The sequence below is a fragment of the Gloeophyllum trabeum genome, assembly GCF_000344685.1.
Source record: "Gloeophyllum trabeum ATCC 11539 unplaced genomic scaffold GLOTRscaffold_00004, whole genome shotgun sequence".
Lineage (NCBI taxonomy): Eukaryota > Fungi > Basidiomycota > Agaricomycetes > Gloeophyllales > Gloeophyllaceae > Gloeophyllum > Gloeophyllum trabeum.
The window spans coordinates 2,135,647-2,159,611 of NW_006920413.1; the positions used below are offsets into that span (position 1 = coordinate 2,135,647).

General features: G+C 52.1%; 8 protein-coding genes across 8 annotated transcripts; 2 read left to right on the forward strand and 6 right to left on the reverse strand.

The window, feature by feature from the left end:
* Window positions 1-668: 668 nt before the first annotated feature.
* GLOTRDRAFT_127830 (uncharacterized protein) lies at window positions 669-1,004 on the reverse strand (the record flags this gene model as incomplete). Its single annotated transcript, XM_007866376.1, has 2 exons — window positions 669-851; window positions 909-1,004. 2 exons carry the CDS (start codon window positions 1,002-1,004, stop codon window positions 669-671), a joined length of 279 nt encoding a protein of 92 aa, XP_007864567.1.
* Window positions 1,005-2,719: 1,715 nt separating this feature from the next.
* On the reverse strand, window positions 2,720-5,028 carry GLOTRDRAFT_110588 (Aldo/keto reductase). The gene is made up of 17 exons (XM_007866377.1): window positions 4,971-5,028; window positions 4,794-4,920; window positions 4,702-4,738; window positions 4,562-4,651; window positions 4,409-4,510; window positions 4,281-4,347; window positions 4,196-4,233; window positions 4,065-4,140; window positions 4,001-4,015; window positions 3,849-3,949; window positions 3,692-3,786; window positions 3,575-3,625; window positions 3,448-3,521; window positions 3,341-3,397; window positions 3,170-3,278; window positions 2,876-3,087; window positions 2,720-2,822 (listed from the first exon to the last, which is right to left on the reverse strand). Exons 1-16 carry the CDS (start codon window positions 5,005-5,007, stop codon window positions 3,075-3,077), a joined length of 1,089 nt encoding a protein of 362 aa, XP_007864568.1. The 5' UTR covers window positions 5,008-5,028; the 3' UTR covers window positions 2,720-2,822; window positions 2,876-3,074.
* An 899-nt stretch (window positions 5,029-5,927) lies between these two features.
* Window positions 5,928-6,851, forward strand: GLOTRDRAFT_137798 (uncharacterized protein). Its single transcript, XM_007866378.1, has 4 exons — window positions 5,928-5,984; window positions 6,038-6,133; window positions 6,190-6,337; window positions 6,395-6,851. The coding sequence occupies exons 1-4, from the start codon at window positions 5,970-5,972 to the stop codon at window positions 6,631-6,633; spliced, it is 498 nt and encodes a 165-aa protein (XP_007864569.1). The 5' UTR covers window positions 5,928-5,969; the 3' UTR covers window positions 6,634-6,851.
* Window positions 6,852-8,138: 1,287 nt separating this feature from the next.
* On the reverse strand, window positions 8,139-9,109 carry GLOTRDRAFT_120638 (uncharacterized protein; the record flags this gene model as incomplete). The annotated part of the gene is made up of 2 exons (XM_007866379.1): window positions 8,434-9,109; window positions 8,139-8,380 (listed from the first exon to the last, which is right to left on the reverse strand). Exons 1-2 carry the CDS (start codon window positions 9,047-9,049, stop codon window positions 8,139-8,141), a joined length of 858 nt encoding a protein of 285 aa, XP_007864570.1. The 5' UTR covers window positions 9,050-9,109.
* A 706-nt stretch (window positions 9,110-9,815) lies between these two features.
* Window positions 9,816-10,870, reverse strand: GLOTRDRAFT_38114 (enoyl-CoA hydratase; the record flags this gene model as incomplete). Its single annotated transcript, XM_007865733.1, has 6 exons — window positions 9,816-9,865; window positions 9,916-9,999; window positions 10,051-10,381; window positions 10,437-10,528; window positions 10,585-10,620; window positions 10,672-10,870. 6 exons carry the CDS (start codon window positions 10,868-10,870, stop codon window positions 9,816-9,818), a joined length of 792 nt encoding a protein of 263 aa, XP_007863924.1.
* A 272-nt stretch (window positions 10,871-11,142) lies between these two features.
* Window positions 11,143-13,669, reverse strand: GLOTRDRAFT_137801 (uncharacterized protein). Its single transcript, XM_007866380.1, has 5 exons — window positions 13,560-13,669; window positions 13,311-13,486; window positions 12,997-13,249; window positions 12,766-12,944; window positions 11,143-12,706 (listed from the first exon to the last, which is right to left on the reverse strand). The coding sequence occupies exons 1-5, from the start codon at window positions 13,627-13,629 to the stop codon at window positions 11,324-11,326; spliced, it is 2,061 nt and encodes a 686-aa protein (XP_007864571.1). The 5' UTR covers window positions 13,630-13,669; the 3' UTR covers window positions 11,143-11,323.
* Window positions 13,670-16,289: 2,620 nt separating this feature from the next.
* GLOTRDRAFT_110592 (uncharacterized protein) lies at window positions 16,290-20,207 on the forward strand. The gene is made up of 16 exons (XM_007866381.1): window positions 16,290-16,362; window positions 16,416-16,633; window positions 16,788-16,900; window positions 16,951-17,222; window positions 17,311-17,573; window positions 17,705-17,864; window positions 17,957-18,099; window positions 18,155-18,232; window positions 18,295-18,376; window positions 18,423-18,543; window positions 18,598-18,862; window positions 18,915-19,082; window positions 19,129-19,361; window positions 19,416-19,628; window positions 19,685-20,127; window positions 20,184-20,207. The coding sequence occupies exons 1-15, from the start codon at window positions 16,356-16,358 to the stop codon at window positions 19,992-19,994; spliced, it is 2,646 nt and encodes an 881-aa protein (XP_007864572.1). The 5' UTR covers window positions 16,290-16,355; the 3' UTR covers window positions 19,995-20,127; window positions 20,184-20,207.
* GLOTRDRAFT_115406 (uncharacterized protein) lies at window positions 20,131-22,438 on the reverse strand. Its single transcript, XM_007866382.1, has 3 exons — window positions 22,334-22,438; window positions 21,631-22,280; window positions 20,131-21,576 (listed from the first exon to the last, which is right to left on the reverse strand). Exons 2-3 carry the CDS (start codon window positions 21,993-21,995, stop codon window positions 20,295-20,297), a joined length of 1,647 nt encoding a protein of 548 aa, XP_007864573.1. The 5' UTR covers window positions 21,996-22,280; window positions 22,334-22,438; the 3' UTR covers window positions 20,131-20,294.
* Between the last annotated feature and the right edge of the window lie 1,527 nt (window positions 22,439-23,965).

The following is a 23,965-nucleotide window of genomic DNA, read 5'->3' on the forward strand; positions in this document are numbered from 1 at the left end:
TGGCTATTTATTTCTACTCGCAAGCTATGTTCTTCCGCAAACTTGTGGACCCGGGGTAGCCAGCGTATGTCCGAGTCGCTGCTGGCGTGAACGTTCAGCTGCAGCGATAATTTCTTGAGAGGAGAGAGGGGTTCTATGTTTATTAGACAGTAGACAGGCAACGAGTACGGCGTGGTAGTGCAGCACTGAGACCGGGATGAGGAGATGGAGAGACCTCGATAACGTTAAGTCGTGCTTAGACTGGCTCAGTTGCCGCGTTTGTAGTCAACTGTAGTCGACTACAAATCATTTCTTATTGGATCTCGATCTTCTCGAGGGCCGGCAAATTCAGGTTAAGGGCAGGTGAACAGTTCAATCTCAGCTTGGAAACGTAAGCGGCTGCTCGGCGAAATAGAGTTAGTTTCTGTGAACCGGGTTCCCACGGCAAATCCACCAGCCTCTCTAGCATGATTCTGCCCTCAATCACGCTACGAGAGGCGGTCACGAGCCTAGGCTCGGCCGTAAGTACAGCTATAGCACGAAGTATGCAATAATTCTGTGGAAGAGAGATAAGCTATCTACATTCCAATTAACGCGTCAAGTTCGAAGTCGATCTCTATAACCTTGCTAGGCAAGCACACCAGCAGGTGAAGTTTAGGGTATACTATCCGATATACTGATCCTATTTTTCAGGCTTGGTATTGACTGGAGGAGACGTCAGGTTGTGAATACCGCTCCACAAGATCGCATATGTTCTTGCCGAAGTCGATCAAGCCAATGTCAGGTAGAAGGATGCCCTCCTCCCCATGACCCAAGGGCTCCACTAAGGGCAGGCCATCGCGATAGAATATCATGGCGAATCTGCCGCAGTCCTGGCGACAGTTCAGCAAAGCAAGTACATGTATCATTCGCAGTAATCATAAACTCACGCCCTCGAATAAACCATTCCGTTGCATCCCGAGCTTTTTGTGGCTCTTCTGTATGAGAATCTGTGTCGCGCGCGACACGAACATATGCCCCTCCATACCAGCGTTCTGGTTGATCCTTCCCCCGTATCGGTGTATCGGAGCGGGACAGTAACCTCCTTGGGATGCCACGGCATGGGGGCCCAGCCTGCAACATAGATGCTTGCGCCCTCACTATACTGATGGCATCGCAGCAGCAGCAGGAAGTTCTCTCAGCAGTTCATATCCCCTAGTTTCGGTAAAGTGTGGCCATGGCCGATCTGAGTAAGCATTGCTGATTTGAGCACGTCGGCCTGGCCGTCACCCCAAAGGGCCCGCTCGACTTGGTCTGGTTTTATTTTCCGGCAGTTATGGACCAATTCCCCTTCGTTGGATCCTCAGGACCGCATCGTCACAGGTGTATGTAAGTGCGATATCCTGCGATCGTGTACAGCGAAGTTTGCGCTCAACTCTTCACTCTTGTAGCAGCGTAAAGTGGTTAAACCCGGGGAGTATGAGTTTAACAGTCTGATTCGGAACCAGAAAGCATGTTAGTATGTAAGTCAATACGACAGAGATACAGGAACACAGATCCTGTGCGGTTCAGCATCACTTCTAAATATCCTTGATGCCCTATCAACAAGTTCGTGCGGGACGCCTCGAGTGAGGCAGGAACGGAGGTAGACGCGACATAGATAATGCAGTACTTGTCAGGCGAAGCTAGAAGTGAGTAAGGGTGGTCGACTTCGCAAAGCGCTTTGGCACAGGCAGCCTGAGGCCTCTAAGTGTATTTGGGGCGCGCACATGGATCCCTACTATTCTAGTATGAGAAGTGACAGGGGTGTGAGTATCTACACTGTGTCTCAGAAGGGCGCCCTGCCTGATTGTCACCAACAGACCCAGAGTTCCAGATGGTACAATCCAAGATGTATATCCGTAGCATATTATGCACCTCCAATGACATGAGTGGAGGTATGCAGTGGGTGGGAAGGCGCGCCGGGAAAATGTCGAGATGCTCGCCTGGCTTGGCTTTTGTTGTTCTTCAAGTAGGCGGCGCGTAATAGCCTGTTGAGGTTACTAGGGCTAGCTATAGAATGTGTTCCATGAAATGTCCTGGAAAATGCAACGCACTCTACAACGGCAGCCATGATGAACAGCGCAAGCGAATGGCATTCAATTGTTTCTACTAGTCGTGTGAACTCAATATCGTGCGCGTCTCCGATTGGCTAGTCATGACGTGTCAGCAGTGGTTCACCCGTCACTCAATTGTTCGAAACCTTGCTACGGCCAAGTGTCGCTCACAATTAAATCGTGAACGCGACATACCGGTTGCTGCCCCATGGACCGGAGGTGTTTGCTTTTGGTATATATATTGCTTCTTTGCACAACGATTTGGAATTGAACGCCTCAAACTCCTATTGAAGCGGTAAAGAATTGGAACACTATCCAGACATGCCGCCCCATGAGCCATCCGATGTCGCCGCTCTATCCAGGGTAAATTTACTCCTGATCACCCGATGTCTGTTCACCCATGCTAGTCAACAGCCTACGAGCATCAGACGGAATAAACCCCGTCTTTACCTTCTTTTCTACGCCGGTGGACTAGGTGAAACCAAGTTTCATCCTGTGCTAGCCTTGGCCCCCAAGAAACCAGACCCATCCAAAGTGCAGACATGGCGTTTTCATTTGAAACGTGTTGGACGCGACGGATCTGGTTGGTGGAGCTACGAAGGCAGTCAAGTCAGCAACTACGATCAACGAATGGTTGCTGCGGTCCTCGTATGCAAGCTAGATCCCGATATTACGGGGATGGGACTGGCGGGACTCTTGAAGGAAGTCCAAATTCCTGAGGATGCAGATGATTCCACTTCGAGGCAGTGGGTGTGCAGTGCTCTCAAGGTAGGATGACTCTGCGTCAGACAAGTACTCGGCGCTCACCAGGGCGTATGCAGTTGCTAATGGAGCGTAAGGTGATGCCTCCTTTGCCGCTCCTCCCTCAAGCCATTTATGACCGAGGTCATACCTTCGCTGAAAATGTATCCGATGTCGAGAGCACAAGGGTCCCCACCTGTGATTTTACAGGGACAAAGATGAAGGCCGAAATAGCTCGTGTTTGATGATACGCGCTGGTCAGTGCGACTACGCTATACCTTACATGACATATCTTTTTGTAGCGCGAAATTGTATCGATTAGTCAGACACAAATCACAGGCTATAACACCAGGCGTGGACGATACGTTTCCTACTTTTTGATAGACGCACGCAGGCTTGCTCCGTGACCCATGACTCCTCGAGGTTTGTAGGGCTCTTCGAGATACGCCAGTTCCTCGTTGGTGAAGGTGAGCTTGACAGCGCCTGCGCTCGCAATGGTCAAGTCAGTACCAACGCGAAGGTCGTGGCGTTAGTATGATCCTTACCGAGGATATCCTCCAGGTTCTTCAGGCTGGTGGTTCCGACGATAGGCGCAGCCACGCCTGCCCAACCGTATGAGAACGGTCGGACCTGGAGCGGGCATATGACTCACAATCCTTGTGCATGACCCATGCGGCAGAAATCTGGGCCATGCTAGCACCCTTCTTCTTTGCGATCTCCTCGACTCTACATCTCATCAGTTAGGCTCGTGAGACCAAACAAAGAAACGCAGCATTCACCGCTTGATGACTTCAGGTGTACCGTCCCCTCCCATGTACGCATCGATCAACCTGTACAACCATATGGAAGGTATTCAATAGTCCACATTTGGGCCACATGTCGTGAGAGATCCTTACAAGTCAACGGAACCGCGAGAAGTCTTGGCGTTCAGAGGTCTGGTGAGCAGACCCCTCGCCAAGGGCGACCATGGGATAGAGCCAACTCCAAAGTGCTATAGGGGGCGGGAAAGATGGTCAACACCAAGTCCCACTGGTCTGCGGACGTCGCGCTGACCTTCAGAGTTGGGAACATCTCCCGCTCTTCTTCTCGATACAAGAGGTTGTAATGATTTTGCATCGAAATGAATGGCGTAAGATTGTGACTGATAGCGTAGTCTAGGGAAACATCAGGCCAAAGGAAGGCGAGAAGTTACTGCGGATACGTACTCTGCATAACATGGACTAGGGCATCCTCATTAACGGATATCTAGGGATATACTAAGAAACTCACATTGCCACGCATCACAAGAGCTCATGCCAATATAGCGAACGTATCCAGCTTTGACGACATCGTGAAGGGCTTGCATCTATATGGTTGTCAGTGTCTCGCCTGACATATGCAGTGCGGAATATACGCCGTACGGTCTCTTGCACCGGCGTTTCGTCATCAAAGCGATGGCCTATGGAACATCAAGACGGAGGTGGCTCTGAGTAACCAGAGGCTTACATTGCAGGAGGTCTATATAGTCCAGCTGCAGCCTTTCCAAGCTGTGCTTAACGGAGTCGAAGATGTGCTAGGTGCCCAGGCAACTAACTCAGCTCCTGCTATGACGTGGTAGGGCTCGGAGTACACACCTTCCGGCTAAGTCCATGCTGGTTTACGTAGCCGTTCTCATCCGGCGTGAAGCGATTTGCTAAAGCATGAGTATCATAAGTCTTGCCCACAACACCCCAAACCTGAATATCATCACTGAGTAGTATGGGGGCAGCATGTAAGAGGGTATCAACCTTGGTCATCACCACAATTTCGTCTCGAGGTAGTTGTAGCTGCTTGATAGCTTTCCCCAACAGTACCTCCGACAATCCATTGGAGTACATCTAAAACATATCTCTTCGATCATGTGCGGGAAATTGGGCAGAACACTCACATTGGCAGTATCGAAGGCATTGATACCAGCATCGTATCTATGGGCGCAGTAGTCAATTTTACCAGCCAGGGAAACTTCAAGACCCCGCCTACGCCATCTTGACGTGGTTGAAAACTTCTTGTTCGTCGTCGATAACCCAGGAGTCCCATCCTTTGCTGCCATACGACATCATACCCAGGATCACCTTCGACACCTTCAAACCAGATTGTCCGAGGCGGACTGGGGGCATCGGTTGGTGGATATCAGTACGGGCGAGGTGAAAAACTGACCGTACGGCATCGTCCTCTGTTTAGTGTTATCTGCCATAGCGGGCCCTATTGGTCGAGGAACAGAAATCCCCCTTGTACATTCAGATCCCTACCGAGGCTTTCTTTTAAGGCATGGGGCCTCGCCTGTATTGGTGAGCTGTGGCGTGCCGAAAGGACGCGTTCATGAGACGGCCGGACGCCAGCCCGCAGGCGTTCTGATAGTTGACATGACGAGCACCACGTAAAGTATTCAAAGCACCTGCGCTCTTCTCCGTGGGGATTCTTTGGATTCCCGCAGCATTCTGGCACTGCCGCAGGGTGTCACCCCGATAGATGACAATGAATTACAGCCTATACTCCATCAAGCTGCAGGCAATTCTCCTGGGTGTCGCTTAGACGCACGTCACCACTGCACTTGAAGGTTCGACGGCGCTAGCGCTTGTTGGACGTACCTTTCGGGGAGGATGAGTGCAGATAAGGAACGTAAGACCTAAGGGGGCTTTGTGTAAGCTCAATCTCAGTCGCAGTGATATTGAATGTCGAATGCATGTTATCACGTTCGCGCCCAGCTTCCGCGTCACAAAATCATGGGTCACAGTGTGTGTGCCGGGACGCGTACATAGCGACTCCGAATGATTACCCTATCGATCTCAGAGAAGGGCGCTAACAAGATAGTAAGATACTGTACGTGAAGATGAATGCATACCGAGACAGGCAGCGCTATCCACGGTCATCGATAGAATAACCTTTATACGACGACGATTATAGTCGCCAATGAACATGTACACTCGGCGAACGCTAGAGGCACCAGACCCATTCCTCAGGATGATGTAAGTCATTAAGACTGGTTCAAACATGGTTGGTATGTTTTCCGAGGGACAAACAGAGCCAAATCTGACCTGGAAGAAGCGGGTGTTGCCGAAGCTATACAGTTCGGCAATTCGGGATTTGAACTGTAATTTGCCCAGTCCTCGCCGCCACACCGGACCCGATACTAGGCAGGACACACTTCTCGCAGCCATGGCCCCCAAGTTCGTGAGTACAGAACGACTTCGACGACATTGCAACGTTATTGACGTGAATGCTAGGATCCCAACGAAATTAAGATCATCAAGCTCCGTGCGACTGGGGGTGAAGTTGGTTCTTCCTCTGCCCTCGCACCCAAAATCGGTCCTCTCGGTCTGGTATGTGATGTTCAGTACTGGAACTGATTACAGTGCTGAGAGAATGGCGCGGGTAGTCACCGAAGAAGGTCGGGGAAGATATCGCGAAGGCTACGGGTGCATGGAAGGGTCTGCGGGTGACTGTCCAGCTCACCATTCAAAATCGGCAAGCCGCCGTTTCTGTCGTTCCTTCCGCATCCTCCCTTGTCATTAAGGCTTTGAAGGGTAAGTGGTACGCAGAACCCCATGAGTTCCACTAATCTCGTCCTTCGCGGCATTCAGAGCCTCCCCGTGACCGGAAAAAAGAGAAGAACATCAAGCACTCCGGCAACATCCCCCTCGACGAAATCTTTGACATCGCACGGACAATGCGGTCGAAGTCCTTGGCGAAGGACCTGGCTGGTGTTACGAAGGAGATCTTGGGTACGGCGCAGAGTGTTGGATGCACGGTTGACGGCCAACCTCCACACGATATTATCGACGGTATCAACTCGGGAGAGATCGAGGTACCAGATGAGTAGATGTTCGGGTCATTGTCTTTTCCATGTTGTGCATTATATATCATCGGGCCTCATCCGTCGCCTTGAGTGTTTATGACTGTACCTCAGGACGTATGCAGGTCATGTTCGCCGAGGCAAGTCATGTTGTTACTCTCAAGGCCCTATGCTGTGGCCTAGTACACGCGTCATGTTGTGCGATAACACCGCTAGACGTCCGGCCAATGTACTGTCTTCGCAGATCTCAAGGTACCTCCGGTTGCGGCGGTCGTATTGCTCAGGAATCGGATTCGTGCGCCGAATCTCACGGAGTCACCGCTTGGAGGGAGCTGCCACGGACATGAGCATACTCACAAGGTTTGCCCGTCAAGCAATGAACCTAAGGCTTGGGGATAGTCTGTACCCAAGCTGGGAGAGCGAGATGAAGGGACTTCTCGAAAACGATATGACACTGGACTCAGGACCTGGCCTGGAGATGGGCAGATACTCCTGTAGTCGACACTGTCTCCGTCTCTTGCTCCCATCAGCGACGCCTTGACGCCATAAAGACCGGATAACATCAGTGCGCTATGTCGAATATCTCCTTGCCTCACAGGACTGATGATCTATGTTAATAGGCAGGGTCCGGTCGCGATTGGAACAGGATATAGTAAGTTCAAGACTGATGTACTGTGGGGAACATACAGCCCTGCAAACGTCAGCCGACGGGTACCAATACGCGACGTGGGGTGGACCCCAAAGCGAGACCTGGGCGGCGCCGCGCAAGGGTCACGTTACTTGCGTGAAGGTGTTTGGCTAGCAAGCTTTAGGACCAGGGATGAGAGCATTGGGGCAGAATGTCGCAGTTGTCCGTCCGCGATCTTCTCTATCATTCGCGGGAGTTGTTCTCTCACCGCTGCGTGATTTGTGGAAGCACAGAGAATGTCTGTCTCCATCAATCTTATCTCGTCGTACCTATGGCAGGAGGCTCCTGTGCGGTCAATACCAGTAGCCAAACAACTGAGTACTTACAGTGAGGTGAACTTGGTGAAATTCTCATGAACGATGTTACTGTCCGACAGACATGACTTGATTGCCTGAAAGGCGAGCTCTTTAAGCTCCTCGAAGCCAAGCTAACAGGAATCAATATAATTATGCTGAGGAACAAGGAGAAATGCGTGCCTTATCTGCCAGTCTATACATAGATTTGGGAGAGCAGAGCGGGAGATACGGCCTGTCGTCGTCGACTGGCCGTCGCTCCGATCTCAGAGGTGCAAATGCAACATTGCGGGTGTAGAGGTAGTATATCAAGGCGCGGAATCTGTACGGGTGTCCCTCGCAACGGCATTCAGGTAGAAGATCTTAGTTGATCGTTTGGGCTTACGTTTTATGTGCGACGTCCTTCACGACAACAGTTCGTCCGCACCTACCGTGCAAGCGATGAGGCGTGGCGGCTCCGGATGTGATCTGCTCGGCAGGAGAAGCAGACTCGGATCCATCACTTTGTCACAGCCCATATGTTAATGGTTGGAGGATCGATAACAATGTACCTACTTCTCAGAGCTGTGGACGAGGCCGATATCCCTGGCGTTTCCCGGACTTCTCGCCTGTGCTTCGGCAGATAATAGCGCGGCAGGTTCACTGTCACAAGTCTCCTCTTGGAACAGGGTCTCATCTTCCAGGTCACTGTCTGACCCGTAATCATAGTCATCGAAAAATGACTGTTGATCCTTCGGAAAGCCACCCTCCAGCACGTTGAGGGAACATTCAGAGAAGTCTTCGCTTGACAGGACTCAAGGACGGGATTAGTATTGATTACCCCGAAACCCATATTTGATGACTTACGAGTGGTAAAATAAGGCGATTTGTCCTTCAGAAGCTCACTATTAGCATAGACAGGGAGCGGCGTATCGACTCGGCCTAAGTGCCGTCTTTTGGAGTACGCAAAGAACCGGGTGTCAAGAAATTGGCCGTCCTGCATAGAGTCCGCCAGAGACTTTTGCATCGCCACGGACCTAACTGGTCCTTCGGGTTCAGACTTCGATAGCCTCGTTCGCCCTGGTCCCCATGCCACGGTGAAACGAATAGCCAGACAACTTCCACTAATCTCCCAGGAACCAATTTTACTGGGAGAGACATCAGGAAGTGCCTGCACTTCGAAGGCCTCCACGAGTTCGCGATATTGAAGCGCATGCTCCTCCCTGACGTCTATAGAGATGTACAACCGACCCAACCTAGGATTCACAGATTTTGGGTCGAAGAGGAAGTTCATCTTGGGCTTTCCAGTGATACCTTTCCCTGCACGGCATTTGAGGCCCAGACGCCAGCCAAGTGGGGACTGGTCGGAATATATGCATACACCAAATGCATCCGTTCCCCTCAGACAATGGCCGCTGAAATAGGCCTTGAACGTCTCGACCACCGATCCGGAAGGCTCAGTATTTTTCTCCATGGGCGACATACGCTAGAGATCGGTGAACCACCTGTGAAATCGGATTTTGCGACGCTGTCTTCGTTTGTCCACGCCCTCACACGGATGGGAGACAGACTTCAAGGAGTTGTGAAGCAGCAAGCCGCGTTACGCGTACTGTCACTCACCCTGCCGCGACACGTAACGCGTACCTCGGCAATAATACTGAGCTTTTGTATCTGAACGACATATAACTATTATCGACCGCTCATCGATTGAGCATCACATCGCTTCCTCTATTACCATGGGTGACATACAGAAGGTCGAACAGCAGGGGGCTCTAGTCAATTCGCCACAGGAATGCTTCGCTTGTCGCGTCATTGGAACAGGCGCGTTGGCGGTGACAGGCGTATATGCGCTGAATATGTCGAGGGCTCATCAACCTGGTTCAGTCACGGGTAAGAGAATCATGGGTGCTCTTGGAGTCGGTAAGCATACAAATCGTTGAAAGGTGACATAAGGTCCTCATCCACCTTTGCGGCTAGGCTTCCTTGTGGGAAGCGTCTTCCGCTGGGCGAAGTCATGATTAACGGGTGTATAGGATTCAGCTGTACATGTGAGCGGTACGTTTTGAACCCCATGATCTTCCCTGAGACCCAGGAATAAGAGAGGCGTGAATTTCTTTTCGTTTCTGCTGTCATGTAGTCCATCCACAGTTGAACGTAAAGGATCGACGGATACCTCCATGACCACCTCCCAACTCAGCAAAGTAATCTATGGTCAACAGTATCATATATATTCACTATCAACTTGCGCCTCATGAGTGAGTGAAGTTCGCCTTTCTTTTCTCCGCAAACGCTGCCATGCCTGGGGAGAGCATTAATAATGTGGATAGACAGTGTCACCTCGATACGCACCCTCTTTCTGATCCTTCGTTGCGAACAGGCCATGGAACAGTCTCCTCTCGAAACGGAGGCCCTCAGCCAGAGTTAGTTCATAAGCTGCCTTTGTTTTCAGTGCGCTAGAAGGCATGAGCTAGCAAAGACACGTACCGGCATTGACGGCTTCCTTTCCTGCTTGCACAGCGATCTGGCCTTTGCTCGCTATCAGTTTACCCATCTCTACGGCCTCCTTAACCACTTGTCCCTCCCCCTCTCCGACCACCTTACTCACTACGCCCCACTTCTCTGCCTCTTGTGCCGTGAAATTACGCCCGGTAAGAACAAGCTCCATTGTGCGTGATTTGCCTATCGCCAGCGCCAGGCGCTGTGTCCCTCCCCCTCCTGGTATGACACCGAGGTTGATTTCAGGCTGACCAAACACCGCGGTAGGTGAGGCGAGGATGATGTCGCACATCAAGGCAAGTTCACAACCCCCTCCCAACTGCCATGTTAAGTCAGACTCCTTTGCACGGCATATCAAGGAGGAGCATGCTCACAGCATAACCGCTTACAGCAGCGATGACCGGCTTGCGTATTTTGGTCATAGCTGTCCAGTTCTCAAGGAATCTGTTCTTGTACACATCCGAAACTATGCGTCTCAGACTGTCAGGCCTAGGCTGAGCTTGAACAACAGAGAACACTCACATTCCTTGTCCTTCATTTCTTTGATATCCGCACCGGCTGACCTGGCATTGGTAACTTGTCCCATTCTACGCAGGGAGTATCACACACCTGCGAACGCCCTCTCGGATCCAGTCAGGACAATAGCTCCAACCGAATCATCGGCGTCGAATTCCGCTAAAGCTTCGTTCAACTCCAACATCAAGGGCGAACTCAAGGCATTGAGCGCTTTGGGCCTATTCAAAGTGATGAGACCAACGCCGGTCTCAGGCTTGGACGTCAGGATGTTGTTATATTGTTTGGTCGACATGAGGCGGAAAGCGACGCGCGACGAGAGAGGAAAGCCAAGGGTCGCGCGACGGGCAGTAGTGCGTACGAGAAGTTGGGACATCGTACCCTCCGTCTGCAGCTGACAGATCTGTGTTCGGGCGTCTGCAGTCTGGGACTCTGGGGTAAAGGAACCGGGAGACCATCCCGATGTATCGTGATGTAAGCAGATCTCCACGTGGCATAATTGCACCGTGTGGCCTGTGGCTACCCGGTGCATGGATGCTCGACAGAGGCGGTGAGGCGGATTACCATACAGTTATAATGATTCTTGTATTACCCGCCTGAGCTACAGTAGCAAAGCTTAGATAAACGACCGCAACGTACATCTGAGATATAACATTTCGAACTTCTAAGTACCAGTACAGAATCAGAAGCAAGAAACACGAAATCGACCTACCCAGACTCCTCGAAACTTCGAATCCCCCACTTCCATTTAATGTGTAAATTCTTTCCCAGTCATGTACCCTTGTTTGTCATCCCTATCCTCCCAAGAGCACATTGTATTGAATAGGATGTCGTGGTAGCGCGGATTGAAGTCCTTGATGGGCAGGTGCGAATCGAACTTCCCTGTGAACAGTGACTCTGAACCGTTCCTGGTGATTTCAATGCCAAAATTACTAGACCTCGGACCTGGCACGAACAGGAATGTCTTCAGTGACGGGCATGAGACGCTGAAGGTCCTAGCGATAGTCCAATCATTGTCGTCCAGGGCATCTTCGTCCCATTCGGGAAGCGTCTCATATTCTTCCTCGACGCTGAGCATATCCCTCGGCGAGTATTCAATGTCATGTTTGAGATTCATACCAAGATGCTGAAGACGGTGGAAGCGTCGCAGGTGAGGGGCATACTCCCATGAAGGACATGGCCACTTGATTTCACCCGTCGGATGGAAGTCATTCGGCCGGTAACATACGGTGAGGGCAATCAGGTTGGGGAAGACGTTGCTTATGAGCTCAAACAAGTCGGGCTCCGCATACTGTACACCTTCCAAAATCAAGACCTCCAAAGGCGCGCTAGACAGAGCGGTCAGGAGTTCAATAATTTGATTGCGATTCATTCCGTAGACGGCGTGTAGTTTGAAGTGCGTGAGGCGAAGCCCGTTTCCTGTAGTTGCTGCGAGACCAAACAGGGTCGGCAATGTGAACGCATCCGGGATGTCAAAGCTATCGATGAAAAGCCTTTCGACCGAGGCGAAGAAAGCGACTGCGTGACTGTCCTGCACTACGTCTTCGGGTAAGAAAAGGGGATTATGGAGGGGACCTGGATTCGGACAGATAGTGCAGACCCGGGCCTGGGGGTAGAGCGGCAGCACATTCCACATGGTCCAACCGGTTTCCGAATTGACCACAAGCGCCAAATTTACCACAGAGGTCGAACGCGCGTGTCTGACTAGCCAGCGAGGGTCGAATTCCAAACCGCACATATTATAGTGCACGGTGCGAAGACGCGGCATGGCTGCTACTGCCTGAAAGATAGCAGGGTCCAGGGTAATTTGCCACAAGAAAAGGCTCGTCAGGCTCGTGGCTGCCTGTAAGAAGCCGCCAATGGCGGTGCAGATAGTGGCATCCAGGGGCCTCACTATATCCACCACGCCCACTTCCTCCAGAGCCTCCGGGCATGTCATCCACTGATCCATGATGCATATCTTGCTCATGTTGTCCAGGATATCGCGACGAGACTTCACGAAGTCCAGTCGAGCCATGAAACGATCCCTTTGCGGAAGCAACTGGCTCTGAATATCCGCTTTATGCGCCCGAAGTCGATCTAAGAATTCCCCGTCTTCCGGTGGGAACATCCGACAGATAAATATCAACTCCTGAATAAGACAGGATCAGCAAACTGATGAAATTGTTTTAGGGAGACAAACCACCGTACCGTGTATATATACTTAAGGGATATCCGCCGTAAAAGGCGACAGGTTGCAGAGAAGAAACGAGCGTCGCGTACTTCCGCAATTCCCATTATGGCGTCCAACAATTCGACGGGAAGGAACATGAGACGTCGCCTTTGAAGTATAGGCATTGGCTGAACAGACATGACATAGTCAATGGCAGCTGAACGCCGATTATTCGACAGTCGCCTGATAAAGGGTTCATGTCGACGTACCTGCTTTGCCGAGGAGCTCCTCGTAAGTGATCGTTGATGCGATGGACCATTTCTGACGCAGTTCTTGCAGACTCTCGGCATCAGGTTCATCACGTAGTACAACTGCCTCCACTTTTGACTCAAGAGTTCCGTTCTCCTGGCCTCTCGATGGCCTCTTCTGTTGGACGTCCATTAACTCTTTGCGGAAGGCCCGCCAGAGGTTCTGCAGAGGCAGATAACGAGAGAAGTGACGACCAGCCAGGTCGAGTGAACCCTTAAGAGTATACAAGTTTACATCAATTACCTGTATGATTGTGTTGGGGAATGTAACCTACCTTGTGGAAGCCCTCGATTATATCCAGCCACCGGAAACTCTCATACCTACACAACTTCTCGCGGGTAACATCGTCGAGAGGCTCATGTATATATTTCCCCCGGAGCAAGGAGACCTCTTCCGCCTGATGCAAATAGAGATAAGGGGGACGCGATTGCATAAGAGACAGCAGCCTCGCTGCCTCGACCAGAACCAATTTCTTCCAGATCAGCACGAAGAGCAGCCTGAATGAAAACGTAATAAAACTCACGGCATGCATGGATGGATGCCCCGGGAGGAATGTCAACAGTCGAAAGCTGCTCGACTACGCCTGCGCCCATGCTGGTTAAATGGAAAGGCAGAATTTCCTTCCATTTCCATAGTCAATATCCGGGACAGGGGTCGTCACTGTTCTGGGTAAACCGGGATGCGTGGGAATGTCTCATATCGGAAGCACGCGCAGCGATGCGGAGTGGCTCGACTGTGGCAATGCGGCACCGACCAGTCATAATAACTTGTAAGGCTCCGCTGCACTGCAGAATATTCAGCGGCGAAAACATTGCAGGCACTTCGCAAAGATGCGAGGGTTCACTGACGGAAGACCCATATATAAAAATAGCATGTTCTGTGCACGAAAAGAAAGCATTGCGATGAAGGACTGAGTAATGAACCGTATCTTACACCATGCCACAATTATACAAGTACACGCTCGTTGCATGCGATTACAGTGACTGAAGAGAACCTACACTAGTCGAGACCATCAGTATTTCACAGTACTGTGCCTCCGATGGCGATGACTACGCTTCCTCGATCTTGACGGATTCTGAATGATGACTGTCGACCCAGCAGGCACTGCGTATCCTCCCGAACTCCCACCGTATACTGTATACGGCTGCTGCTGTGGCATTCCGAAACCTCCAGCAGGGCTTCCGTAGGGAGTACTGTATACCGGAGGGACTGCGCTATAAGTCTGAGACGGCGTCGGCATAGGGACCATGCCTCCACTTGGATAGCTTCCACTTAATGAAGGTCTGCGCTGGTACGAGTACGAAGGGGAAGCCTGAATCGGCAGAGGTGCGGTCGTGGGTCCCATCGTCGGGAAACCGACGGAGCTGCTACTGGAGAACTGGATCGGTGGAGGGCGCGATGACGAGGACGAGTAACGGCGGCGTGAGGGCCGGTAGGGATCCGATACATACCCATCGTCAGGGTATGCTGGGTCGTAGTCGTAGGCATCGTAGGGAGAAGCCGAACCGGAGGAATGGAACGACGAGTAGGAGCTCCGCCTGTGAAGTGGAGGCGGCCCAAGTACGTCGTCGATGTTTTGCTGATCGTGGATAACTCGAGCTGTCGCGGCAGCTGCTTCGCAGGCAGTTTCACGCCCAGCCCTATCTAGTGCTCGCCCGGAATAGTGCCAAAGGCGAGTAGCTGAATGCAGAGCGACTGTCAGCCAGTGTTACGCGTGGCTTCGAAGGACATCTGCGTACCTTCGGCCATGGCCAACCCTATAAGGGCTTCTCTTTGCCTCTCGAGATCACCGCCGATCGGTTCATACAATGAAGTGTTGTATCTCCAATTGCGGCAGGCCTCGTATGCAGCAGCATGACCAATCTCATACGGCGATAGTTGGCCCAGATCGACCTGCACAACACGTTGTCAGCAATTGACGAGAGATTATGCCACTCGGTACTCACTTGACCCCCGTAGGCGCGACTGTGCCAGACTTTGGCCTCATTGTAACCTACCCCAGCGGTTGGGTAGTTTCTTACTCGGCTCCATGCTGAGTCGTATAAGGATCTGCACGGGTCCGTCAAAATTAGACAAACACCGAGTTAAACGGAGGCATATTACGCACGGATCAGGGCTTATGGCATGAGCACGAAAATAGTCATAACCTCCCCCTAACATATACCAAGGTCATGAATGCTATGGACAAGATCGGGCGGCATTCTGACTTACAGGAGGGCTGAGGCTGGAAGGTGGGCGGGGGAGGAGGGACAAACTCGTACTGGCAGGGAATGTCAGCACTTGGACTATATCACGATGGGCACACGTACTTGGTCTGTTCCCCATCCTCTGCCGCGACTTTGATAGTATTGGTAAGCCATATCTCGAGGTGTACGACTGGGGTGGATGATATTCCTCTGCTCTGCAAGGTCCTTGGAGGGAACTACGATAACTCTGGGCTTTATAGCTTCCGTGTGAACAATGCTATAGGAAAGAAAGGGAGTTCGAGCTGGACAGAAAAGAAGATAGAGCGCGCGAGAGCTCTACAAACAGTGGGCGGGCTTGTTCATGCGCTTTTATAATACCGTAGCTGACGTCACGCGGAGAAATCTGAGATGCGACGTTTCAGGGCGGCAAAGCGAGAATGAAGAGGTCGGTCGCCACAGATGCAATGGTGTTCGCAAGGCTTTGGAGGCTATCGTCCGGTATTCATATCCTCCCTGCTCAGCGCTGGCTGTTTGGGGAGCCTATCCTGAGCGCACATGCCCTGGAACGTGGCCGTTCCAAAGTAACCACCGAGGCGCATCGTAGTTGCCTGGGATAGGCTAGCCACTCGCAGCTGTTCTCACTAGATGCGGCATTCCCAGCTATAACTTCGTTCCCAGCAAAGCTTCTCCACGTACCTACCAATTAGAAGCCAACGGCATGGAGCGAGCAGCTGATACCCAGCAATACTGCGGGACACAAAGCGCCTGCAGAATCGTGATGCTTACAGGGGCGCTGGTCTTTGAATACCGCTCTACCAAGTTCTACAGACACGCATCGAGACAAACATGAGGCAGACCGGATTGACTGCGGGAATGCGAAGATCCGCTGCCAGCGTCCCAGAAAGGTTCGGCTTCGACGAGGCATAAAGCCACAAGACGCAACGGGACTGCAGCGGAAGATCCTAGTCTGTAGATTTGCACTCCGATCTGCTGCCTTTCCAGCGCTAAGTCCCCGGCGCTTAACTGTCTGAGGCATCGGTACGCGTCTTGTGGACAGAGCCCTTTATGAACGTTTGTCCTGCCAGTACCTGAGATACATACAAATGCTGTGAATTTGTCGCGGCTGAGCTCGAATGACTGGTCTGTCGTCTCTACAGACTACGGCGTCTTATCTCATTGACGCTGCGTGATAGACTATTCCGTCTTTGCTAGGCCTGATTTCGACGCCCACGAATACGCCAATGCCATACTTTCGGGCGAGCCATACCCTCCTCAGCAATCTACCGGAAAACCTGTCAAGTCATCTTCCAAGGTTGCCGGAGGAATTGAGCCCGCAAAGGAAGATATCTCTGTAGCCATATCCAAGTTGGACTTTGGAATCGAGGATGTCTCGAAACAGCTAAAGAATGTTGTGAGTACCCATCGACACAGTACGCGCTTCGTACCCTGAATCTGCCAGGCGAGCGAACGTCGTGCTCTTGATGGAATGGCATAGTTCCGACATTACTACGTTGATGCGACGCGTATAGTCCGAACCTAACGCTGTGAACTGTTCTGTGTACTAGGTCACTACTCATCACGAGGAACTCCTGGTTCAAGCTGCCGGAGTCAGCGAATTAGACAGTTCCTTGACATCAGTCCGGGGTGGACTGGGGGAACTAGAGACGTCACTGGAAAAGTTCGTCCGTCTGGCGTGGACATGATAGCATACGTCTAACCCACACTTAGACTTCGCTCTAAGATACGCACACCCTATCAATCTCTACAGACCCATGTCACCCGACTGCAGCGCTTGCAACAGGCACTGGATGTGTTACGCCGTATGTCTAGGTTTGTCGTGGTAGCGCGACGACTCGAGTCCCAGATGGCCGAGATGGACGCTGCTGAGACTGCTCCAGACGCTTCGGCGGATGGCAAGGCCACCCCTTCCCGTGCATTGGATCACGAGGAAGAAAAGGAGCGGACTATCGCCAGAGCGGCTCTCAGTATCGCCGAACTCGGTGAGCCCACCCAGTCATCCTACCCCTGCAATGCTAAATTATAAATTTACCATAACACGTTGTTTTAATATTCGCATGGTGACGACAGCGGCGCTGCTCGAAGCTTCGCCTGAAACGGAAGCAGAACCCTCCGGCAGCGACAAGTCAGCACACAACCGGACGAGCCCCGAAGATAGGCCGCAGTCATCTACAACCGAAGATGACGAAGATGAGAACGAACCTATAGACAGCCCGGCGATACCACTTCGCGCTATTAATGCCGTGGCAGCCCACGTTCCCTTTATCGAGGCATCCCGTGCTAAGATCACGACCGAGATGGAGAATACAGTAGTCACCGGGCTGGCAACTTTGGTAAGTCATACAGGAATCAGCTTCTCGTCTCCCTTGGCTCATCTAGCCGATCTCATTCCTCGTTCGCATCCGCAACGTCATTGATCATCGCTTCGCTTTCTGTAATCTTTGAACTTACAACGCGAATACAGAACCAATCGCTCCTGGCGTCATCCCTGCAGACCGCTCACAATCTCCGGGTCCTGCCAGAGGTTGTCCAGAACCTGGTACTGGACTTGGCCGGTGCCTTAGATAGCAGGATACGTGCGGCATTCGACTTATCGCAGTTATCAAAGGATGCGGTGACCAAAGGTAGGTTGTGGTATCTTTGCATTCGGGAACTTCATTTGCGTTGCGTGCTGTGCAATTGAGTTGGTCGGTTTGTTGACCGTACCTCACTATAGATACTGCGCCCACCTCTCAAAGTGTCCTATACAAGTCGCGTGTCCGTACCGAGCCTACAAACCTCACCGCGCCGCAATGGAACGCCTTATTGTGGACGAGACTGGAGGCGCTTGTGGAGGAGCTGACAGGATGTTGCGTCAAGGTTCAGAGCTTTAACAGTCTGCTGCATGCAGTAATCTGATTCTAGGGTTGTGCAGGTTTATACGCTGGAGAAGGTACTAAAAATGAAGAGAGATCCTGTTACCGGTGCAGTCTTCCTTGACGAGGCCATGAAGGTCAGTTTGTCAGTACGGTACATTCGATATCCATTCCGATCCATGTGCTTCTTCATCGACAGGTGCTAGAGGATCGGCCAAGTACGACCTTCTGGTCTTCGTTGTGTCGAGCCCTAGAGAAGCAATGCAAAGACGCTGCCAAAGGTGCTTCACTAGGATCAAGTAGCGAGTTACGTCTGACGCCTTGTAGGATCTTCGTTCTTGCAGCAAACACTGAGCGGCGGATATCCTCGGCTGTTGAGGCTGTTCCATGAGTTCTTCGCCAAGATAGCCGTACACACGGATACCGTTTATAGCGCGACGCACCAGAGGTCATTTAACTTGTCTCTAGTATTCCGGCAGCGGAACTGACAAGAGCCCCACAGCCCGGAAACTATCCTTGTCGTTAGGGCTCTCTCCACCTTCGAGGGTATCTACCTGTCTCGAGTCAGCAACAAGCTCAACGAAACTGTGGGCCAAGCTTTTGCTGGCGGTATGCGCTCTCCACCGGGCGCGAACGAGGGAGTCAATATCGCTAGGGGTATCGCGAACGAGCTCGACTCCGCCAAGTTTGATCCCTTGCTCATCAAGTCCGTGGCTCGAAACACAGTTTCTAGCCTTGATTTGATGCTAAATCGAGCAGACAGCTTAGTATGTCTCTTTAAGAGCATGGGAGCGTTGCATCTCATCGTTTGCACCACAGTTGGTACGAGATCGGTCGGCCTTCACGTTGATGGGCCCCACAGCCACCCCTCAGCAGGTGCTGAACGGTCAGGTCACCTCGTTGCTGTATCACTGCTGGTTGCGGCTGCAAAAGTTGGAGGAGGAGTATCCCGAGAACGTGACTAGCATTCTGAGCCCCCATGTCAAGGTATGCCGTATCATACCTATGTTGCCTTGGCTCATTGTCCCGCCAGAAAATTCGCGCCGCATATGAGAAGATGACTGATCCTCTCTTGACTGCAATAAAACGAGAGCTAGGCGCCATCATCGCCCGAGTCCACAGGACAGACTTCGGTAAAGACGTTGATCCCATGGCAGGCATGGGAGGCGGTGCTAGTCTTTATATGAAGGATCTTGTGGAGAAATTAACATTTGTCAAGATGGAGATATTGAACAAGTTCAATATTGGCGACGAAATGCGATCATGGTTCGTGCTCTCACGTTACTTTTGAAGAGCACCGAATTGAATCCTTGCTCACAGGATTACGACGATCGTGAAGTATGTCCTAAGGACCTTCGTCTTGCATGTTTCGATTGTCAAGCCACTGGGAGAAAGCGGCAAACTCCAACTCACCAGTGATATGACCGAGCTCGAATTCGCGATCAGCGCGTTCATGACAGACAGTCAGGCCAAAAGACGGGGAGCAGACTGGAGTTCGGTAGGCGATGGTTACCATGCTTTGCGGGCTATGAGGTTAGTAATATCTCGGCTCCTATATGCTGATCAGTGGTGACGATAACCCTCTCTAGGCCGCTTCTTTTCTTGGACAATGCACAATTAGCATCGCCGCAACACACCACTGGTCTACCGCCATTGATAGTCCTTCACCATATTCTTGTGCGATCCGCAATCCCGCTGCCTCACATGCTTCATGGTTGGCAAGAAGCTGAATACGTGCGGTGGGTAGATGAGCACACAGAAGAGGAGGCATTGACTCTGATCGAGGGTGGATTGTCACACTGGGAGAAGATTACGGAGGCGGAGGGTAAAGATCCCTCTGCTGCTTTGGAGTATGTACAACTGGCGCGGGCTGTACTTGCTCGGGGGAGGGCCACCTGAGATTATGCAGCCCAGCGGTTCTTCTTGTCATCTCTGTTGCCGTGAGACCGAGGCATCTACCCATTGTCGACTTGCATGACAAGATGACATTGAGATGACATTGTTCAGATTGCTGGTTTTCCGAAGCCCTTGTGTACGTCCTACTAAATTTCTTTCTTCGCAGCGCAGCTCAGTCAAGGCAAACGACAGTGACCATTCCAAAGAAACCAGTATGATACAAATGCCCGGTTGAACGTGGTATCTGGATATCTTAGCTATAGTTGAGAAGCATAAATATATAAGATATTCGAGTCCATGCAGTCAATCCTCTTCCCCATTGATGCGACCCTCCAACCACAATAGCACGGCTTCATAGGCAGGTCCAGTTTGCCGCCGCAAGCCTTCATCTCTGCGCAGAGCATTGTATACGCGTTCCCCGACCATGACTTCGTATTCCTCTGCGCGCCCGTAGCCCGCAAGGCAGCCCTTGCGATATTCCTCCTCAGACAAACCAACCATGGACGCGATGGTACGCATCTGCGCCGGGTCTCGTATATCATTGTTTGAGCTGTAAACATACGCCCGTAAAAGAATTGGCAGGGCGATCATGATGGGCAAGCCGGCAGTAATGACATCCAAATCCTTCTCGAGTTCCTCCACGCTTCCAGCCTTCAGGTGCATCGCATGGCTTTGCACAGCCTCAAGGAGAGAGACAAGCGCCTTCAGCCCATCAAAAGCTTCGTCCACTGCCTCACGTGCCAGCTGGGTCGACTTCTTGTCGGGGGCGGGACGAGGAAGCACGTTGAGCAACTCGTACAACGCACGAGCATCCGTGGCGGCACTAGTTGGCACCGGAACGGCGGGCGGTGAAGGCGGACGGGACGGAGGCAACTTCATCGTGAACCTCGAAGCCGGCGGCGTGACAGGCGGTGTCGTGGACGATCCCCGGCGCTTCTTGACACCCCCCATGCTTGGACTAGGCGGTGGACTGGGTCGAGTTGAGCTGGTGATATCAGGACGATGCGAAAGGGCGACAAGCCCTCGCCATACAAGAGAGATGATCAGCGTGGCGAGGGAAGCCTGCGACACAGGCGTCGCCGTGTACCGAGCCAACGCCCTGGCATAGATGGGCATGACGTGCTGCATAGCAGCAATGGACGGATGCTGAGACGTAACCTTGCCTGTACTCTTTGATACGACGGTGCCTGAAGCGCTGGGACGTTCCAAAGCCTCTATCAAGGGTGCCAGTTCATTCTTGATTCCCGTAACCAGAGGGTTGACGACCCTATGCACGACTGACCCCAGCCCATCACGGACATGTTTCAATCCGTCGCCTCTGCTGTCATTCTCCAACCCAAGGCCTAATTCATCGAAGGTCTCCAGCAGCTCACCGGCAAACGTAGCTAGTGCCAACGCGTGCACCTGAGCAGGATTCGGGTTGGGCGCTTGAACGGTAGGAACCGGAGGCGAGAGGAAAGCAGGGGATGATAGTAAAGGCAGAAGGTCCGTAGAGATATTCGTCAGCAGAACGGACAGAGGCCGCTGAAGAGCCCGGAATACGGCCCGACGTAAGTGCGGATTGTCCCTTGAAGCATTGACCTCACTAGTGACCGATTATGAGATATAACGAAACAACTACGGCGAGAACCCCACGTACGACGCAATCAGATTGCCCAGGGCCTTGCCCCTACCAGCGGGGATAGGCTTCCTCCCATTCAGCATCTCTCCGGGATTAGCAGGCCCGCTGGCTTGAGCCATCGCCTTGGATACACCTTCACTAAGTTTCAAACTGAGCGCGTCCAAGTACGATCCATCCTGAATGAGAGTGGCAGGAGGAGCAGCGACTGGCAACGGTGCAGGGGAAGGTCGCCTGAATGTCGTCAATGACAATTTGGTCCGAGGACGTGCCTCCCGCGTGCCGATGCTAGAATCAGGGCGGGACGGAGGTGCGCTTCCAGGAGACGGAGAAGACGGTCTGCTGGAAGGGCGGAAGAACGAGGGGCTCTTGAGCGCGTGCATCATTGCTAGTGAGGTGAGGAGATATAGGCCGGGTTCTAAGCTGTACGACGTGAGGTCGGTGTTGTTTTCTTCTACTTCTTCTAGTTCTCTATGTGGTTCCAAGATGCAGTAGGCGGTAGCAGGTAACCTGATGCCGGCGAATGCACAGTGCAATTATCCCATTAGCCAAGGTGGGAAGTCGATTGATGTGTGTTTTAGGTGGGACGCTGCGGGTCCTAAGGTGGCCTGTCAGTGTCAACCAAGAAAGCAAGGGGTCCGAAGAGTATCTCGTTCGTCTGTTTTGTACTACTGCAGGCCCGATTAGAACGTAAAAATGCGGGTGAAACAGGACGAGTACGTACCAAAGCGGTTCGACGTCTTTCATAGATCAGAGAAAGGAGTTCTGTTGCGAAGAGAACGCTGTCGACAACGTTTTGCGCTTGCGGGAGGGGACAAAGGGACCTTGCAAATTTCCGTTTCAACGCTGTCAGCCTTCATATAGCCGAACACGTTCCCACGGTAAGCCTATGGCCGGCGACTGAACCCGGACCTTTCGCCTCGTCTCCTCCCAATCACAGCCCCACCATGACTGTAAGGCCCCCCTGCCATGACTCAATCCTGGCGCATCACGACCGTATAAGGACCTTTCTGGTTGAGATGCGCCTCATGAACGCTCGGAATCCGGGAGAATCACTGCCCATGGGACTGCCGTGGGGTATGTATTCTCTGGTTCAAATGTAATTTCCCAGTGACCCATGGCCAGTCGACATTCGCCCCTTGTTTCATTAAAATCGCGCAGCCACCACAATGGCATTCAACACTTCGTGATTATCGTATCGCAACCTAAGTATGTAGCAAGGCGCGTCTTGCGGATCTTACACCCTTTGTGCAATCGATTGCGGATCCGATAAGTGCTTGAGCCGGCCAGTGGCCATTTGAGCGGCAGCGTACGTAGGAAAGAAGAGGGCAGACGTCCCGTATCTGCAAGCTCTAGACTGCTGACCACAGAGAATCATCGCGGGGTGCAGGAAGCCCAGTACTATCAAATAACGTCCGCGGTGTTCACTGAGGCAGACCGTGGATACTCCGAACCGGAGCTAGGTAGAACCTCATCAGCATTGTAACGGTGGTTCGCTAACCTGTCTCTTCTCCAGCTTCGTCTAACTGTTGAGCAAACCTAATATTGCTGTCATCCCGGATTCCACACGGAAGCAATCGATCGCTCTACAAAGACGAGATTAACCTACCGCCTCCGAACCGTCTTCGTGTTCCGACAGCTAGTTGGATCTTGCCATGGGCTACATACGGATCAGACTCAAAGCATCGCAGACGACCCTCTCCGATCTCTTCCGTAGGAACGGACGACGATTGCTATGCCCCCCACACAGCCTTTGGCACCGGCCATAATTGCGACCCGACTAAGGCAGGATCAACCCGCGCGGCGAATTCCCCTCGCAACATTTCCTCCAAAGGCGGTACAGATGGGGGTGGGGACGGGGAGAGTACCAGACTGGCAGCAGGTATTCAACCAGCGTACGAGCATACGGGCTCCCTCAAAAACTCTGCGCTACTCGCCGTTTTGAAGTTCCAAATGACGCGCCGCATGCATCGTGAAATCTCCCTATAGTGCCGAGTGCTGCTGTACTGTCATGTTCCTCTAATAATGACGTGCCAGATAGACGAGGCACTGACCTTCCATCATCACGAGCCGTCCTCATTGGCCTTCGGCTCATTCCACAGTCGTCTCAATGGTCCTTTTTGAGAATCTGTCGCTTTAGCATTCATAGGTAAGCAAGCATCGCCTTCATCGATTGTCTCAGTGTCCTAACTACTACATCATCTGAGTCTTTGTCTAGCCTCGTTCAATGAGCTATCGTCTGTTACAACAGAGACTGTGGTTGGAGTAGAGCCCAAAATCAGCTCTTCCAAAACCTTTCCCTCGGGCATCCGAAATACTTCGCACACCCAATGCCGCAATCTCCGAGCATGTCGGG